Raw genomic sequence first — 17,764 nt, 5'->3', positions numbered from 1 at the left:
ACACCCAGAAACAAATAATGCCACATGGAGTCACACTGGCCCTTCCCAGAGTTCTATGGCTCATCGCCCGAACTGTTTCTGGGGACCCAAAGTTCTAGCACCCAAACACGACAGAAAAACTCACCTCTAGAGGGTTTCAAACCAGGTTCTCTACTGTAGCCGAAATAGAGGTATCAGTGGTGAGTTCTTGCTGCAGCTGGAACTGGTCTCTACGTGGATTCTGGGAAAGAAAATCCACATGCTGGCTTCCTAAAAGAGTCCAGAACCAGCCAGCTCAAGGCTCCCCACCCAAGGCAGGTGTTCTCTAATCTCTAATCTTGCTCTCAGAGCTCCTATCTCACGGTGGGCCTGTCAATGTAATGCTGAAGAAACTGAGGCAAGACAGAGATTAGTTTTTAATATTTTAATTGTGGAGAGTTTAGGCTAGCAGGTCAAATCAAACTCATGTTCAAAAATTGTTTGACTCCCAGCAATTAAGGGAGAGGCCTTTTATAAGTTTTACTGGGTGGGTGGGCAAGCCACAATTCCAGGAAAGGATCACAACCAGTCCTGATAGAATAGGGTTAAGGCAAGAAAGTCAGAGGCAAGGGGCAACACCCAAAGGAGGGGAGGTATCCAGCAGGCATTTGAGATCAGGCACCTGGAATCTTCTGACTTTATGGTACCTTGTTACTAAGGGACAAAGGAGTGGGGTTATAATTTTTATCCAGGGAAACTGAGGCATAACACAAGAAATAATATATTTGAGAAAATATGTATTCTTTGCTTTGCTACTCCTTACCATGTTTTTAAATAGGGGAGATGAGAGCATAGTTATTAATACTACCTTACCAAAAAAAAAAAAAAAAAAAAAAAACCAGCAGAAATATGTATATCTATATATAATAAAATAATAAAAAATCAGGTGCTGTAGATTTTGGAGGTACAGGAAAAGAGGAGTTTTGGAGGCAATCATTGATCCTAGGCCAATTTTAAATAGAAATTAGAAGAGATAATTTTGTTACTCTAAATGATTATCAAAAATTGGTGAGGGATAATTGGATAAAACTGTATTTAAAATAGGAAACACGAACTGACAAAAATTATTTAAAATTTTAAGAGGAGATTCTAACATTAATTCAAAAAAAAAGTCTGAGAATCAGCTCCAAGCAATAGATGGTATTTACAGATGGTACTAATAAAATATCAGCCTTTTTAGATATACTCCACCTACTAAATGTTTGTAAACACCCTGTTTGAATAGATACAGCAGAATGAGTTATATACAGTTATTACTGCACTGTATACTGCTCAAGAATCTCTTAGTTTTTTTGCAGATAGCAAAAATGCTGTTTATGTGGCTAACATAGAAACAGCCCAAATCCTGGACATCTTGCAAGAGATTCCTTTCATAGTAATTATAGCTTTTGTGCAAAACAATGGTTTATGTCTACAGATTTTTTTCCCCCTGACACTGGGGTTAAGTGACTTGCCCAGGGTCACACAGCTAGGAAGTGTTAAGTGTCTGAAACCAGATTTGAACTCCGGTCCTGTGAATTCAAGACTGGTGCCCTATCCACTGCACCACCTAGCTGCCTCTCTACACACTGTTCATAACTAAATAGTTTTTATTTTTCAAGTCTATGACTTTGGCAAAGCTGGAACAATCTTCTTCCATGTCATTTTTGTCTGTGTCTATGGTTCTCTGCAGAATTTCGGCACCATATCTGTTCTCTGAACTAGATTTTGTTCCCTGGAAAGATTTAAAAGGTAACCAGCAAGGGGAAAAATAAAAACCCTCTATACTGTAGTCAGAATGCTAGCAAAATTTCTTTAAAGCCTAATTTTCTTCTATGAACTTTAGCTCTGGCCAAAGCTGAGGATTACACACAAAAAAGTTAGCTAATTAAAATTATCTTTACAGATTGTCAAAAATTTTGAAAGCAATTATTTTTTTAGTCATTTTAAGTTTAACAGGCAACTAGATAGCGCAGTGGATAGAGCACCAGCCCTGAAGTCAGAGTTCAGATATGGTCTCAGACATTTTACACTTCCTAACTGTGTGACCCTGGGCAAATCACTTAACCCCAATTGCCTGACTTTATTAATAAAAAAAAAAAATTGAAAGAAAAATTCCTGAAACTGGGGATAATTCTGGGAATATATATGTTCCTATATATCCAAAAGATCCCTTCCAAGTATAACTCTATAATTTGATATTAAGCAATGCAATTTGCCTGCAATTTTTAGTCTGACTTTAAAGGTATATCAAAAAGCCTTGTTCTTTTTGCAGAGACATGTTTAAAATGGAAATATTTTAAAATCAAATTTCTAAGGTGGAGGGATACACTTTTATACATTTTACCCTTTAAAAATATCTCAGTTGAAAAAATAATGGTGAATGTTGGAGGGACTGTGGGAAAACTTGGACACTGATCCATTGTTGGTAGAGTTGTGAAAGAATCCAACCATTCTGGAGAGCAATGTGGAATTATGCCCCAAAAGTTATCAAACTGTGCATACCTTTTGATCCAGCAGTGTTACTACTGGGCTTATATCCCAAAGAAATACTAAAGAGGGGAAAGGGACCTGTATGTGCCAAAATGTTTGTGGCAGCTATTTTCGTAGTGGCTAGAAACTGGAAAATGAATGGATGGGTAAATTACGGTATATGAATGTTATGGAATATTATTGTTCTGTAAGAAATGAGCAGCAGGATAAATACAGAGGCCTGGACAGACTTACATGAACTGATGCTGAGTGAAATGAGTAGAACCAAGAGAACATTATACACTTAAACAACCATACTATAAGAGGATGTATTCTGATGGAAGTGGATATCTTCAAAGAGAAGATCTAATTCACTTCCAATTGATCAAGAATGGACAGAATCAGCTACACCCAAAGGAACACTGGAAAATGAGTGTAAAATGTTTGCCTTTTTCTCTTTCTTCCCAGGTTATTTTTACCTTCTGATTCCAATTCTTCCTGTGCAACAAGAAATTCGGTTCTGCACACATATATTGTATCTAGGATATACTATAACACATTTAACATGTATGGGACTGCCTCCATCTAGGGAGGGCGTGGAGGGAAGGAGGGGAAAATTTAGAAGAGAAGTAAGTGCAAGGGATAATGTTGTAAAAAATTACCCATGCATATGTACTGTCAAAAAAAAAAAGTTATAATTATAAAATTAATTTTAAAAAATAACAAAATGAAAAAAAATCTCAGTTGGGTTATTCACAAAACACCAACAGAAACAGAAAAAACAAAGTTTCCATAATCCTCAATTTCTTCTTCTAAAATTCTTAGGTTTTACCTAAGAGGGCCCAAAACAGACGCTCAGATCCAAGGTGGAGCCAAGTACTGATAGCAATGTGGTAGAAAAGGACAAGGAACAGCAGAAAGACTGAAAAAAAAAATCATGATATGAATGCAATGGAATCCTCTTATTTAGTGACAAATGATATGTACATGGAAAGACCTAGGGATATACATATATATAGAGAGAGATACATGCATACACACAAATGTACATCATAGGTACATTATACATATATGTGAATAGGGAACACATAGAAGTACCTACAAGTATACAAACATACAGGAATGTTTTATATATATATATATATATATATATATATATATATGTACATGTGTAAATATATATGAATATATAATTGAATATGTGTATGCATACTTACATACATGTGGAAAACTTGTATGAACCAATTTAGAATGAAAATGGGGACCAAATGAATTACATTGAATATCAAAGAAAGGCAACCAAAAATGGAGTCATTTGAGGTATATGATTAATAAACTTTAAAGAGAACATAATCTGGAATTCTCTGCCTGGCCCAAGTATGTTTCCACACCCTTCATCCACTACAGGAGCTGGACTCCCAACATCTTAACTTGTTCTCTAGGAATTTGGATGCTATATCACTTAGCACATATAAGTTAAATATGGATATTACATCATTATCAATGGTACCCTTTAGCAAAATATAGTTTCCTTCTTTAACTCTTTTAATTAGATATGTTTTGGCTTTTGTTTCATCTGAGATCAGGATCATTAGCCCTGCTTTTTTTTTTTTTTTTTTTACTTCACCTAAAGCATAATAGATTCCACTCCAGCCCTTTTCCTTCACTCTGTAGGTATAATTCTGCTTTAAATACCTATCTTTCAATGCATATCTTATAAACAACATATTGTAGGTTTCTGGATTTAATTCAGTCTGCTATCCACTTCCATTTTATGTGAGAGTTGACACCATTCACATTCAGTTAAAATAACTAAGTCTGTATTTCCTACCATTTTATTTACCTGAAGTCTACTTTTCTATTTCCTTTCCCCCTCCCCATTCTCCCCAGTATGTTGCTTCTGACCATCACCTCCCTCAAACAGCCCTCCAGCTTTATAGCTTTCCCCTACTTCTTGTTCTCCCTTCTCTTAGCCTCCCCTTTGCCTTTTCCCCTTTCCCACTTCCTTAAAGTGATACATGTTTTCTGTAAAACCAAAAAGTTAAATATTCTCTTTGAGCCAAATCTGATAAGAATAAGAATCACACAATGTTCACTCTTTTTTCCCTCAATTATAATAGGTCTTCTTTGCCTCTTTATGAAATGTATTTCCCCCATCTTATCTCCATTGTCCTCTTTTCCCAGTGCAATCCCCTTTCCACTTCTAGTCTCTTTTTATACGATCACTATAAAATTAAATTCAACTAAATAAATGAAATTCACCTGTATCATTGAATGTCCATTTTATTCCCTGAAACATGGTACTCAATTTAGCTGGATAGTTGATTCATAGCCACAATACAAGTTCCTTTGCTTTTTAGGAACATCAAATTCCAGGCCCTTAGATCCTTTAAAGTAGAAGCTGCTGGGTCCTGGGTAATCCTAATTGAGGTTGCTCAACATCTGAATTGGTTCTTTCTGGCTGCTTTCAGTATTTTTTCCTTGCTCTGATAATTCTGAAATTTGGCTATGCTATTCTTTGGAGTTTTCATTTGGGGATTCTTTAAGGAGAGGAAAAAAAATAAAGCAAATTGAAGCAAACGAAAACACTTTAATCTTAGTGTAGCAAGAACCTCAGTTTATGCCTTGCAGTGGGGTCTCATGTCAGAAAAGATGGCATTTAGGAGGACCCAAGTTCAAATTTGATCTTAGACACTTAATACTTCCTAGCTGTGTGACCCGGGGCAAGTCACTTAACCCCAGCCTCAGGGGAAAAAAAGAAAAAAAAAAAAAGAAAAAGAAAAGATGGCATTTGATCACATTTTAACAAATCCTAGTATCAAATGATTTTTTTTTACAACAGCTGGACCAATTCATACTTCCACACACTTATTATTGTTCCTCTAATGCTATAGACCAACTTTTGAGTAAACATAGCAAATTTGATTGATATAAGCTGTCATGTCAGAAAGTGAAATCTTTAATTCTTAAAAGCACCTTAATTATTTGCCTGAACGAAAATGGACTCCTCATATCTTTCTGCCTCTCCAAACTCCAGTCATATGCAGAAGACTTAGTGAAGTAATCTGAGTTTTCTAATCTGAAGCTGGTGACCCAGAAAGAATTGGCAAAAGCGATAGACTTCATCTTCAAGCTGTACTTTGAATTCTTAGACTCCCCCACAGAATTTAAAATCAGAAGATACCCTAATTCTTACTTAAATGCCGCAAGTCCCATTAAGTGAAATCCCTTTGCTAAAAACACAGAGATATGAAATTTCAACCTGTCCTCAAAATCCAAATTTAGCCATCTTGACATTCTGTCACACTGCTCTTCAAATAGGTGACCAGGAGGAAAAGAAGAATCCAATATGCATAAGAACCTATCTGCTATCCCTAATCATCTTTTATGTTTCCTTTCTCCTTATATCCTTAGGGTTATGGCTAGAGAAGGCTAAATATATTAAACATCAAGACCACCACATCTCCCAATATACCTGATTCCTTTTCCTTCTTAGTTCAATATCTTTCCCTTTCTTCAGATTTGGCTCTAGCCAATCTGATTTTTGTTTTAAAAAAGTCCTTTCCTTATTTGATAAATTGATAAGGATTCTATACTGTGTGAACTTTCTGAGGGGTAGTATATTCCTAAAATATATATACATTTATATATATTTTTACCTAAATTTATATATATTTATACCTAAAAGTCTCTCCACACTGCTTACATCCCTAAGATTTCTCTCCAGTGTGGATTGCCTAATATGCAATAAGAGCTCCTACTTGCCTAAAGGCACTTCCACATTGCTTACATTAATAAGGTTTCTCTAAAGTATGGATTAGCTTATGTATGATAAGACTGCTTTTTTGACTCAAAGCCTTTCCACACTGTTTGCATTCATAAGATTTCTCTCCAGTGTGGATTGCCTGATGTACAGTAAAAGTTTTCTTAAATCTATAGGCCTTTCCGCATTCATTATATTCATAAGGGTTCTTTCTAGTGTGGATTCTGATGTGCAATAAGATTTTTTTTATATCTGAAGATTTTTCCACACTGATTACATTCATAAGGTTTTTCTCCAGTGTGGTTTCTCTGATGTACGATAAGATTTCCTTTACAACTAAAGGCCTTTCCACACTGCTTACATTCATAAGGTTTCTCTCCAGTATGAACTACTTGATGTACAGTAAGACAACTCTTATATCTAAAGACTTTTCCACATTGGTTGCATTCATAAGGTTTCTCTCCAGTATGGATTCTCTGATGTATTATAAGACTGCTTTTCTGACTCAAAGCCTTTCCACACTGTTTGCATTCATAAGATTTTTCTCCAGTGTGGATTGCCTGATGAGCAGTAAGACTTCTCCTTTGCATTAAAGCCTTTCCATATTGGTTACATTCATATGATTTTTCTTCACTGTGGATTGCCTGATGTTTAGTAAGAGCTCCTACTTGCCTAAAGGCCTTTCCACATTGGTTACACTCATAAGGTTTCTCTCCAGTATGGATTCTCTGATGTATGATAAGACAGCTTTTTTGACTCAAAGCCTTTCCACACTGTTTACATTCATAAGGTTTCTCACCAGTGTGGATTCTCTGATGTCCAGTAAGATTTTTCTTATATCTAAAGGTCTTTCCACATTGGTTACATTCATAAGGTTTCTCACCAGTGTGGATTCTCTGATGTCTGATAAGATTTCCTTTATGACTAAAAGCCTTTCCACACTGCTTACATACATAAGGTTTCTCTCCAGTGTGGACTTTCTGATGTCTGATAAGATTTCCTTTGTGACTAAAAGTCTTTCCACACTGCTTACATTCAAAAAGTTTTTCTCCATTGTGGATTGCCTGATGTACAGCAAAAGTTGTCTTAAATCTATAGGCCTTTCCACATTCATTACATTCATAAGGTTTTTCTCCAGTGTGGATTGCCTGATGTGAAGTAAGAGCTCCTACGTGTCTAAAGGCCTTTCCACATTGTTTACATTCATAAGGTTTCTCTCCAGTATGCTTTCTCTGATGTACAATAAGATTTCCTTTACGAGTAAAAGCCTTTCCACATTGTTCACATTCATAAGGTTTCTCTCCAGTGTGGATTGCCTGATGTGCAGTAAGACCTGCAACTTGCCTAAAGGCCTTTCCACATTGGTTACATTCATAAGGTTTCTCTCCAGTGTGGATTCTCAGATGTGCAGTAAGATTTTTCTTATATCTAAAGGCCTTTCCACATTGGTTACATTCATAAGGTTTCTCTCCACTGTGGATTCTCTGATGTGCAGTAAGAGATGTCATTTGCCTAAAGGCCTTTCCACACTGGTTACATTCATATGGTTTCTCTCCAGTGTAGAATGCCTGATGTAGACTAAGTGATCTATTGTTTGTAAAATCCTTTCCACATTCATAAGATTCATACGGTTCCTGTCCAGTGTAGATTTTCTGATGGGCAGTAAGGCTTTGTATTGGCCTAAAGGCCTTTCTGTCTTGATAATATGTATATGTTTTCTCTTCAATGTGGATTCCCTGATGTCTAGTCAGAGCTCTCCTTTCTCTAAAAGCTCTTCCACCTTTCTTCTCTCCAGAGTTCATGATCTCATGTGTCACACAGATTTCTCTCCAAGGCAAGTCACAAGGACCATCACTCATGAATCTTTGCTTCTGACTTTCTACCACAGAAAGGCTTAGGTGTGCAGCAGTTTCCTTCATTTCAAGTCCCATTGCACCTTCTGAAAAAGAACCACAAAAAAAGAATAAAACAAATACAGACATGATATAGACAGACATATATTTATATCCCCTTCTCTCCATCAGCAGAACAGAAACTCAATTATTTCTATTTTCCCAGGAAAAGAAAAAAATCTAAAATGAGCATATATACTAAATACTCAAATTATTCCATAATATCCTACCAATATGAATAACCAAATTTCCTTATGAGCATTTTCCATTTCATTTTTTTAGGTCACATGATTTGAGGTCATATTCAGAATATTAACACTGTGCTTTTGTTTACCTGAGGGAGAAAATTAGCATCAATTGCCCCTGCATATCCCTGGAACAACCACAATTTTAAGAAATAGATGAAATTATCAACATTTGAACATGTGTCTCATATAAAAAATGAAGTTCATTGTCCAATAGTTTGGAAGGATAGGATATCTATCTATCATGCTACTATTGCAAAATTTTCCCTTTTAGAAGTTTACAATTGAGACAGTGATCCAAGGGATTTGACCCACAAATTGGATAGTGGCACTTTAAATGGTAAATCATTGTCTGATTTGATTATAAAGATAGTTGTCCTCTCAGACAACATGTATGTGCACATTTCCTCCTCAAGAGCTCTCTTTCTGAAGGGATTTCAATCTATCATCATAAGGAATGCACAGATTTTAGGGATTTTTCAGTGACTACATCAAACTTTGACTGCTTCTAACTGCAACATATTCCTCTGGTTTCTCAACTTGACATGAAATTGTTTCCAACTTTCCAGGAAGGTTGGACTTTCATGGACAAATGGCCACAGGAGTGCAAAGATCTTCTGAGGCTTTCTCCCACTCTGCCAGAATAATTCTCTGACTCCTGGATTACTTAGCAACCTCATCTCATCAAATCTCTAATCACCTGACTAAGAGGTTTCCTGGGCTTTCGTTCTTGCAGGCTACTTGAAACTCAGGGTGAGGAAGCAGGGACAGTAGAGACCATGAAATCATCATGGGAGATCACAACCTTTCTATATTCTACCCTTTCAAAGATTGTGAATAGGTGTGATTGGATGAAGCTTTCTCAGTTTGAGCCTAAGTCACATGATCCCTATTCTCAGGCCTTGAACCTGGGATGCAGAAAGCCAAATTAAGTTAGTCGAAGTGACAGGAAGTGACATGATCCAATGAAAAAGCTTGGATGTTTACCTAATTAACAGTATTCTAACAGTATTCTACTTCCTGGTGCTCAGGTCCAGTACATGTCAGGATCTGGAATGCCTCCTAGATATGCTGAGCCTCTCCCTGCAGGGGCTAAATAAATACTCTCTTTGTAGCTGAAGATGTCTCTGAGTAGTTAATTTGGGAAAGGGGATCTTGTATCCATCCCACACAGTTGTGATTAAATAAATATTAAAAAACATCATAAAGCCATATTTACAATTGATCCTCAAGTACATGTTAGTCATGAGCCATTAGAAATATAAATCTTTTAAACTGTAATCAGACAATTACTTTTGACTGGATAGAGCTTAAAGAATGGGAGCTTGTCCACTTTTCCTCCTATTTTTGAACTCATATATGTGTGAGTACTTTTCCTCATATTGGTTTTAAAATCACAATTCAGTCAGGAGGACTTGAGTTCAAACCTGCTCTCTGAAACTTCATACTTCCTACCTGGGTGACCCTGGGCAAATCATTTAACAACAATTTCCCCAGCAAAAAAATAAATAAATCAGAATGCAGTTAGTGATACAGTGGATAGAGCTTTTGATTATGAAGACCTGAGTTTGAATCACACCTCATAAAGGGGTTTGTTCATTTACAGGACCAGCGCTGTAAAATGAGCATAACAATCATTCCTAATCCTAAGGTTTTCATAAGGAAAAAAATAAGAGAGCATAGTGCATAACACACAGTAGATACTGTAGAAATGCTAGTCATTTGATTCCATTGACTATTCCCTCACCAGGTGTGCTCTCATTCACTAATCATTATTATTCTCATCAATACGTGATTAAGTAAGGCACTAAATTTATCCACTTTATCTGGCACTTAAATCTTTGCTGACTTGAAGAAATTCTAGGAAATGGCTCACCTTGGAAAATCTAATCACTTTGGTTACTTTCAGCAGAATTCTCTTGACCCAATTCCAAACTTTATAGAGTCATTAATGATCACTGGAAGGAATCTACAAAGCCACACAGAACCTGTTTCTACCTCACTCACCTGGAGGGCAGCTCCTCAGGCCTTCTTGGTCCAGCATCCATGGTACTTCCCTTTGGTTAAAATAAAAGATGACGTCTTCTCTGGGAACTGGAAGTCCTGGGTATGGAAATCAGTTAGGGATGAAGATGGAGAAAAGTTTGTAATTTGATTCTCCATTTTCAGATTCACACCATCTTTTTCACACCTCTCAGTCTGTACTTACCCACTAGCAGTCACAAAACAAAGAAGAAGTAACAAAATTATCCTGTTCTACTAGCTCTAAAAAAAGAGCCAAACCCATATCCTCCCTTTCTCTGGATACTCTTATGGGCCAGAACTCTGAACTTAAAAAAAGAACTAAGTCAGTGGAATTGATGAGATAATGGTTATTTAGTTCAGCATAGCTCAGTATGGTTGATTTACTTTTACAGCAAATAATGGTTTCCTAGTATGGAGCACATAAGCAGGGACTGAGAGCCACAGAGAAGATGCTTTCAGAGAGCAGAGAAGACAGGGAGGAACTCAAGCTCTCAGAACCAAGCACAGACAATCATTCAACTTTCAGTCAGGTCACTGGTGGCAGGCTCTCCTCTTTCATTCCCCTACTGAGACCAAGGCTGATCTGAAAGGCTCTTCAGAAAGCTAACCTGGACCCAGGAAAGGAGACAAGACTTTGAAAGAGACAATAAAGGATTTGGACTTAAACACCTGGCTACACCTGTGGTGATTACTGAACTGAAAAGAAAGCTGCTTTTCTGCTGAAAGTTGTACTTAAACAATATTGTTGCTGCATTTTAAAGAAATGGAATGGCACAAAGGCTGGAAAATAGTACTTGAAAAGAAATGCTTATTCCCTTCCATTTCTTTCCCACCACTTGTGCTGGAACTTGAGGGAAGATTAAGGAGAAACTTCTTATACTAAACACAACTAGGTGCTTTGGGCTACAAATTGATGCCTGTTGAAAATATGAATATTCCAAATACTCCTATAGAGGAAAGGATTGTAAGGAAAAGCTACCTGAGCAATTTTCAGAGCTTTGGAAAGCAAAATTTGCATCCAGATAGAAGATAAATGAAATCATCTCTAAGATTACTTCCATGTTTGAGATGCTTCCATTCTCATTTTATCTTTCACCTGAAGCTGCTTACATCTGATAAGAGAGAGCTTCATGAGCAACAAAAGACACCCTCAGGGTCCTATGCAGCAATGCAAAGACCACCACTTTCTTTTTATTAATTGGTAACCTTCTCCCACCCCCCAAAAAAACCCACAAACAAAAACCCTGCACACTAGGAATTAAAGATATTCCCTATGATTGTGGACTTAAAATTATCAGGGGAAATGTCCTTACCCAGGGAAAGCATGTTCTGAGCATTCTCCAGCATGACCTCCTTGTACAGCTCCTTCTGAGAATTGTCCAAGAGGCCCCACTCCTCCTGGGTGAAGTCCACAGACACATCCTTGAATGTCACCACCTCCTAAACCATCAAAAGTCATAAGATGTAGAGCTAAAAAACACTTCAGAATTGAAAAGTCCAACTCTCCTCAATATACAGGAGGGAACTGACTTTAAAGGTGGATTCCACTGATGAATATTCTTAAAGGAGATAAAAGACCCCACCCTGAGGCATGGAAATTTAGGAATTATTACTCCCGGGAGGGAACTGGCCCTTGGAGAAGTAGGACAGCTTGGACACAGGATTGAGATTTCTAGGAAAATGTAGAAGAAAAATGAAAGGACAACAAGAGAGGATGAATATCTGGAGGGGATGGACCCTGCTAAGAAGCAATGTTCTCTCTGACACTTGCCATGACACACAGGATTCTGAAAAGAAGTCATCTGTGGGCTTGCCTGCAGCCAGTGGCAGAAAGCACCTACAGCACAGAGCTCTGAATGCAACCTTGGAGGCTTTGATTATATGAAGTGTACAGGAACAAAAGATAGAGTAAGTAAATAGAGAAAACAAGAATCTAGGCAAAAGAGAAAGGGAAAATGGGCAGTGAGGAAAGGGAGAGAAATCTTTGTTAAAAAGGGAAAGAAAAATGGATGAAATTAGAAAACTTACCAACAGGAGTAGGCAAAAGGCAAGAGAGAAAGGGAAATCTACAAGACAACTATAAGGAATAAAGGGGGATGAAAAAATTGAGGATGAGATGAAAGCAGAAGAGATGACCAAATATCTTGAGAAAGTAGAGCTAAAAAGAATTATGACATCTTGTAAATGGATGAGAGGAATATGCATATTTCTTTGCAACACAAGGAACTTCTACAAATATGAACCATGAAAACACCAGAAAATTATCCAAGAAACCATTCTTTATGATCAAGTGGGAATGCTACTAGGGTTGGAAGAATGGATCAACATTGTGAAACTAATGAACATAATCTCATAACTTGTATCTGGCATTTAATAGGTTCATCAAAATAATTGCCAGTTTTCTTCTTTCAGGCAGTCTTGAAGTTAGGCTGACTACTCAGGAGAAGGTTAGAAAAGGCAGCACCCTCCCCATTGAGCCTCTCAGCCTTGGGGGAAGGGCCACCATCTCCTGGAGTTCTGTTTTTCCCATGCCACATGGTTGGGACAGTTTTGAAATTTACCCTAAAAGGTGACAAAGGTGCCCAGGAGTAGACTTACATAGTGGGTAAAGGCTCCATGTGCCTCCCTCCCAACAGTATTTTGAGGACCTCTTGACAAATTAGTATGGTTGCCTGGAAACCTAAAAACCTAAAGATCTGCCATTGTGAAACCAGGGTCCTTTAGATATGACAGACTTTCCAAGATGGCACATTGCCACCCCCTGCTCCGCTGAACACAGGAGTTCCCACAAGGAGGCAAGAGGGGCCTTGTGTATTGAATATAAGGTACTCTTGTCCACACTGAATGCCCTTTCTAGCCTATACTCAAGTAAATCTCCTTTTTAAATCTCCTTTTACCTGTAGAATGAATGCGTGTCTGATGTTTGCTGAATATTTAAACTCAACATTGGGTGAAGTCAATTCCCTCCATTTTACTCTTCCAAGTCAACCAAGGACCTGCTGCAGTCTGTGATAGAGTAACATTTTTTCAGAAATTGTCTCATTTTTACAATCAAAGGTTCTGATAAAGGCCTCATTTCCAAAATATATAGAGAATTAATTCTAATTTATAAGAAATCAAGCCATTTTCGAATGGATAAATGGTCAAAGGATATGAAGAGACAATTCTCAGAAGTTGAAACTATTTCTAGCCATATAAAAGATGCTCCAAGTCATTATTAATGACTTACCAATTAAATACCAATTAAGACAATTCTGAGATACCACTACACACCTATCAGATGGACTAAAATGACCAGGAAAGATAATGCAGAATGCTGGAGGGGATGTGGGAAAACTGAGACACTGATACGTTGTTGGTGGAATTGTGAATATATCCAGCCATTTTGGAGAATGATCTGGAACTCTGCTCAAAAAGTTACCACACTGTGCATACCCTTTGACCCAGCAGTGTTGCTACTGGGTTTGTATCCTAAAGAGATCCTAAAGAAGGGAAAGGGACCTGTATGTGCAAGAATGTTTGTGGCAGCCAGAAACTGGAAACTGAGTGGATTCCCCATCAATTAGAAAGTGGTTGAATAAATTGTGGCATATGAATATTATTGTTCTATAAGAAATGACCAGCAGGATGATTTCAGAAAGGCCTGGTGAGAACTACAGGAACTGAAGCTGAGTGAAATAAGCAGAACCAGGAGATTATTATACACTTCAACAACAATACTATATGATGATCAATCCTGATGGACATGGCCCTCTTCAACAATAAGATGAACCAGATCAGTTGCAATACACCAGTAATGAATTAAACCAGCTACACCTAGCAAAAAAAACTCTAGGAGATGACTATGAACCACTACATAAAATTCCCAATCCCTCTATTTTTGTCCACCTGCATTTTTGATTTTCTTTACAGGCTAATTGTACACCATTTCAAAGTCTGGTTCTTTTTGTACAGTAAAATAACTATTTGGACATGTATACATGTATTGTATTTAATTTATACTCTAACATATTTAACATATATTGGTCAACGTGCCATCTGGGGGAGGGGGGAAAGAGGGGAAAAATTGGAACAAGAGGCTTGGCAATTGTCAGTGCTGTAAAATACCCATGTGTACATCCTATAAATAAAAAGGTATAATAAAAAAAGAAAAAAGAAAAAGAAAGAAACTGTCTCAAGTGCCATGACACATTAATATGACTCTTTCAGTGCTTCCTTTTCTTCATGTTCTTCTCATTGTCTCTAACAATTCCTGGCACTCTGCCTGGGGGACCCCAAATTAAACCACCAGAAAACCAGTTTGTATAGTACCAGGGCACACAGTCTTGGTGCCCAGAAACACCAGAGGCAAGGAGAATCCCAGCAGCCTCTTTTAGACAGGAGAGATTGATCCTTGTACCAGATTGGGAGGTAGAAGAACCAGAGCCTCAGGCTATGGCAGGCCCAAAGAGAGCAGACCTGACCCCAGTGGGATAGAGATTAACCATGAACCATGACCTGGTCAGTCTGTTGTAATGAGAAGAGAAACAATTTTTTTTTTTTTGGGGGGGGGGGGTGTCCAAGACACCAAGGGCCCAAGGAATCACTTGGAAACATAGGGCAGTGTTGTTTTACTGTATTCTTCCTAATGCCTGTTTTTGTAAAGAAATGACCCCCACACAAGGCCCTGCCAGTTTCCCAGCCTTTTCTCCACAGTGATGGAAATGATTGTCACCTGCAGAGGCTGGGCAGGTCTGTAGATGGACTGCACTCACCTGAGGAGGAGGTCGGAGGCTCCCAGGGCCCATTCCCTCTGGCTCCAGACTCCCTGTGCAGGTAGCAAAGCAAGAAAGTGACTTTACTTTCTCAAGTTTCTTCCTCTAGTCCCTATTTTTTATCTCTTAGCCCTGCTATTCATACTCTTGAAGCACCTCCAGAGGAGCAACAACCAAAGCTCTTACTAAGAGAGGTCACACGTAACAATGGGAGAGTCTGTCCCTTTACCTCTGCATGGAAAAGCCCAGCTTCCCCCCTCCATCTTCTTAGTCCCAGACCGATGCCTTAATGTTCTTAGGACATTAATGTTCTGGGAGACGGCTATTTGGGGCTCTCAAATTAAAACTGTTCTACTTCACTCCACTTTTGGGGTCTGCCTTTGACTCAGGCTTAGGTCCTCAGAAAATGAAGCTGGAGAGGGAGAAGCATCCCAGAGGAGGAGAGAACTTTCTCCTCTTTAACTGGCCCTCTCAGGAGAGAAACTCTCTACCCTACAGAAGATTGCAAGAAGGATCAGGATTGGAAATGAAGGTGGGCTGAAGAGGAAGACTACTCCCCTCCTTCTTTTACTCCTTCTCTTCTCCTCCCTCCTCTTCCAGAGGCATAAGAGAGGCTTTGGGATGAGACTAGTCAGTGCCTCAGTTACTTCTGAGTCAGAACTCTCTCCCCTCTAGTAGTTCTCAGCCCTCCTCAAGTGCTCTCTCTCCCCAGTTATCACAGACATCATCATTCAGGCAAGTATGCTTTATGTAGCAAGGGGAGCAAGTGGGGGAAGAGGAACTTGGAATGAAGATGCTGATCAGGGGAAGTCTGAGTCTAGGGGACAAAATCCTGTCTGGGATTCAACTCTGAGGGCTCTGGGAGGGAAGAGAGACCAATATAGATTAAGGCAGGAGGTCAGAGACCCTCAAGTGGCAGAAGTGCAGCAGGAGAACAGCTGAGCCTGGGAAATCAGGAGGTCTACTTAAGAGCTGAGGAGGACTGCTGAGACCATCTTGGAGAGTTTATTCTTGCAGGCTCTAAAGGGAAAGGGGAGACAGGGAGCCACATGCCTGGGAGCTGATGGGCAACAAGCTCAAGAAGTATAGGATCAGATAAGGAAGAGCTGGAAAGAGCTTAAGTAACTTGCTTAAGGTGAGGTATTGAAGATAGGAAGGCAGAACTCTTGAATCCTTAAAGGGGGCTGAATCTGAGGGGAGGATTTAACACTTGATTTTAGATAAAAGACCCAGGACATGGGAATCTGAAAAATGAGATGGGGACAGGGAGATGGGACACCTGGGTCCCTGTTCAGAAGGCTGAAATCAGGATTCCTTGATTTCTGTGGACAAAGTCTGAAATCTGGAAACGTGTGACCCAAATCTGGGAAGGGAGTGGGAGTCTGGAAAAGGTTTTGGGTTGAAAGCTCAACCAGCAGGCAGGCTTGGTAGAAAGGTAGACCTTGGTAAACTTGGAGGACATCACAAGGTTAGGAGAAAACCCAATGGCCAGGGGACTCAGCTCAAACTAGGAAATATTGGGGATGGGAGGGGGGGGGGGGAGAAGAACTTTCTCAGACTTACCTGGAACCTGCAAGCAAGGGTCTGGCTCCCAGAAGACAAAGAGGTCACAGCTGCAGGGAAAGGCAGAGATTGAGATCAAGGATTTCCTGCTTCCAACCAGCTCACTCTGATCAAGTCTTCCTAGTCCCAAAACCCCACCCAGTCCACTCTCCCAATGGATGAGCACATTCCCACTCACCCACCCCAGAGACAGGAATTTAGAACTCTCAAAGATCCCCTCTTTTGTCCTAAACTCCTTCCAAATTCCACTCAAATTCCTTTTGGGCCACTCTCCCCCTCACCCCCTGGCTAATCATCTCTGAGAGCTCCTCCTCCCCACTTCCTCCACCAGTTCCTTCCCTGTCAGACTCAGCCCCTCATCCTTCAGAGCAGAAAGACTGCCCTGCTGAAATTGCCTCACCAGACTTAGCCAAAGGAAGGGACCCTATTGTTTGTGCAGGTAGCAGCAAGTGGCTCTTGGAAAGATTGGGATGCTCCATGCAATTTGTAACTATTAATCCAGATTGGATTGGACTGTTTTAAATCTTTATTAGGGGATCACAAAGGCAAAATATCCTGAAACTTCATTAAAGCAATATGATGAGAAACTGCAAGAATAAAAATTAAAGGCAATTGGATGCGAATTACTCTATTGTATTTTGAATGCGACCATTCTAGTGTAACAAATTGAGGGATGGAGGAAAAGATTTTTGTATATAAGATAATTCGAAAAATGAATGCATAGAACAGAACTGACACTGTTTAGCGAGTATGTTTCACTTTTTAAATCTGCAATGTTATGATATATCAACTTCGGTTTCTTCTGCTGTTGGAATGTTTGGGAAATCAATGCATGAGAAATACAAGAATTTTTTTTTTTTAAATGGTGATACATTTGTATTCTTAGGTGGTGATACAATTGTATTCTTAGAAGTTTCCTTTAGTGATCTGAATACTATGAAACTAGGATTTAAACTGTAAGAGTGTTATTAAAATGGCAAAGTTAAGGGGGGATGGCATATATCAGGAGACTCAAGCCAGGGAGTCTAGCAGGACAGTCTGACATAAGTCTCC

At 38.9% G+C, this 17,764-nt stretch overlaps 1 protein-coding gene across 1 annotated transcript; it reads right to left on the bottom strand.

Moving 5' to 3' along the window:
* Positions 1 to 3,737: 3,737 nt before the first annotated feature.
* LOC141552149 (uncharacterized) lies at positions 3,738 to 16,906 on the bottom strand. Its single transcript, XM_074284620.1, has 5 exons — positions 16,712 to 16,906; positions 15,149 to 15,201; positions 11,708 to 11,834; positions 10,377 to 10,472; positions 3,738 to 8,171 (listed from the first exon to the last, which is right to left on the bottom strand). The coding sequence occupies exons 2-5, from the start codon at positions 15,179 to 15,181 to the stop codon at positions 6,445 to 6,447; spliced, it is 1,983 nt and encodes a 660-aa protein (XP_074140721.1). The 5' UTR covers positions 15,182 to 15,201; positions 16,712 to 16,906; the 3' UTR covers positions 3,738 to 6,444.
* Positions 16,907 to 17,764: the final 858 nt, after the last annotated feature.

The sequence above is a fragment of the Sminthopsis crassicaudata genome, chromosome 1 (assembly GCF_048593235.1).
Source record: "Sminthopsis crassicaudata isolate SCR6 chromosome 1, ASM4859323v1, whole genome shotgun sequence".
Taxonomy (NCBI): domain Eukaryota; kingdom Metazoa; phylum Chordata; class Mammalia; order Dasyuromorphia; family Dasyuridae; genus Sminthopsis; species Sminthopsis crassicaudata.
The sequence above is the reverse complement of the archived record's forward strand: the minus strand, read 5'-3'. Positions and strand labels throughout refer to the sequence as shown.

Bases quoted from the DNA above. Each gene is read 5' to 3' on its own strand.
- LOC141552149 (XM_074284620.1), bottom strand. From the start codon at position 15,181: ATGGGCCCTGGGAGCCTCCGACCTCCTCCTCAG. The intron at 10,473-11,707 runs GTAAGGACATTT...TTCCATACCCAG, and splicing joins TCAGAACATGCTTTCCCTGG to GACTTCCAGTTCCCAGAGAA. The intron at 8,172-10,376 runs GTGAGTGAGGTA...GTTCTTTTTCAG, and splicing joins CCTGAGGAGCTGCCCTCCAG to AAGGTGCAATGGGACTTGAA.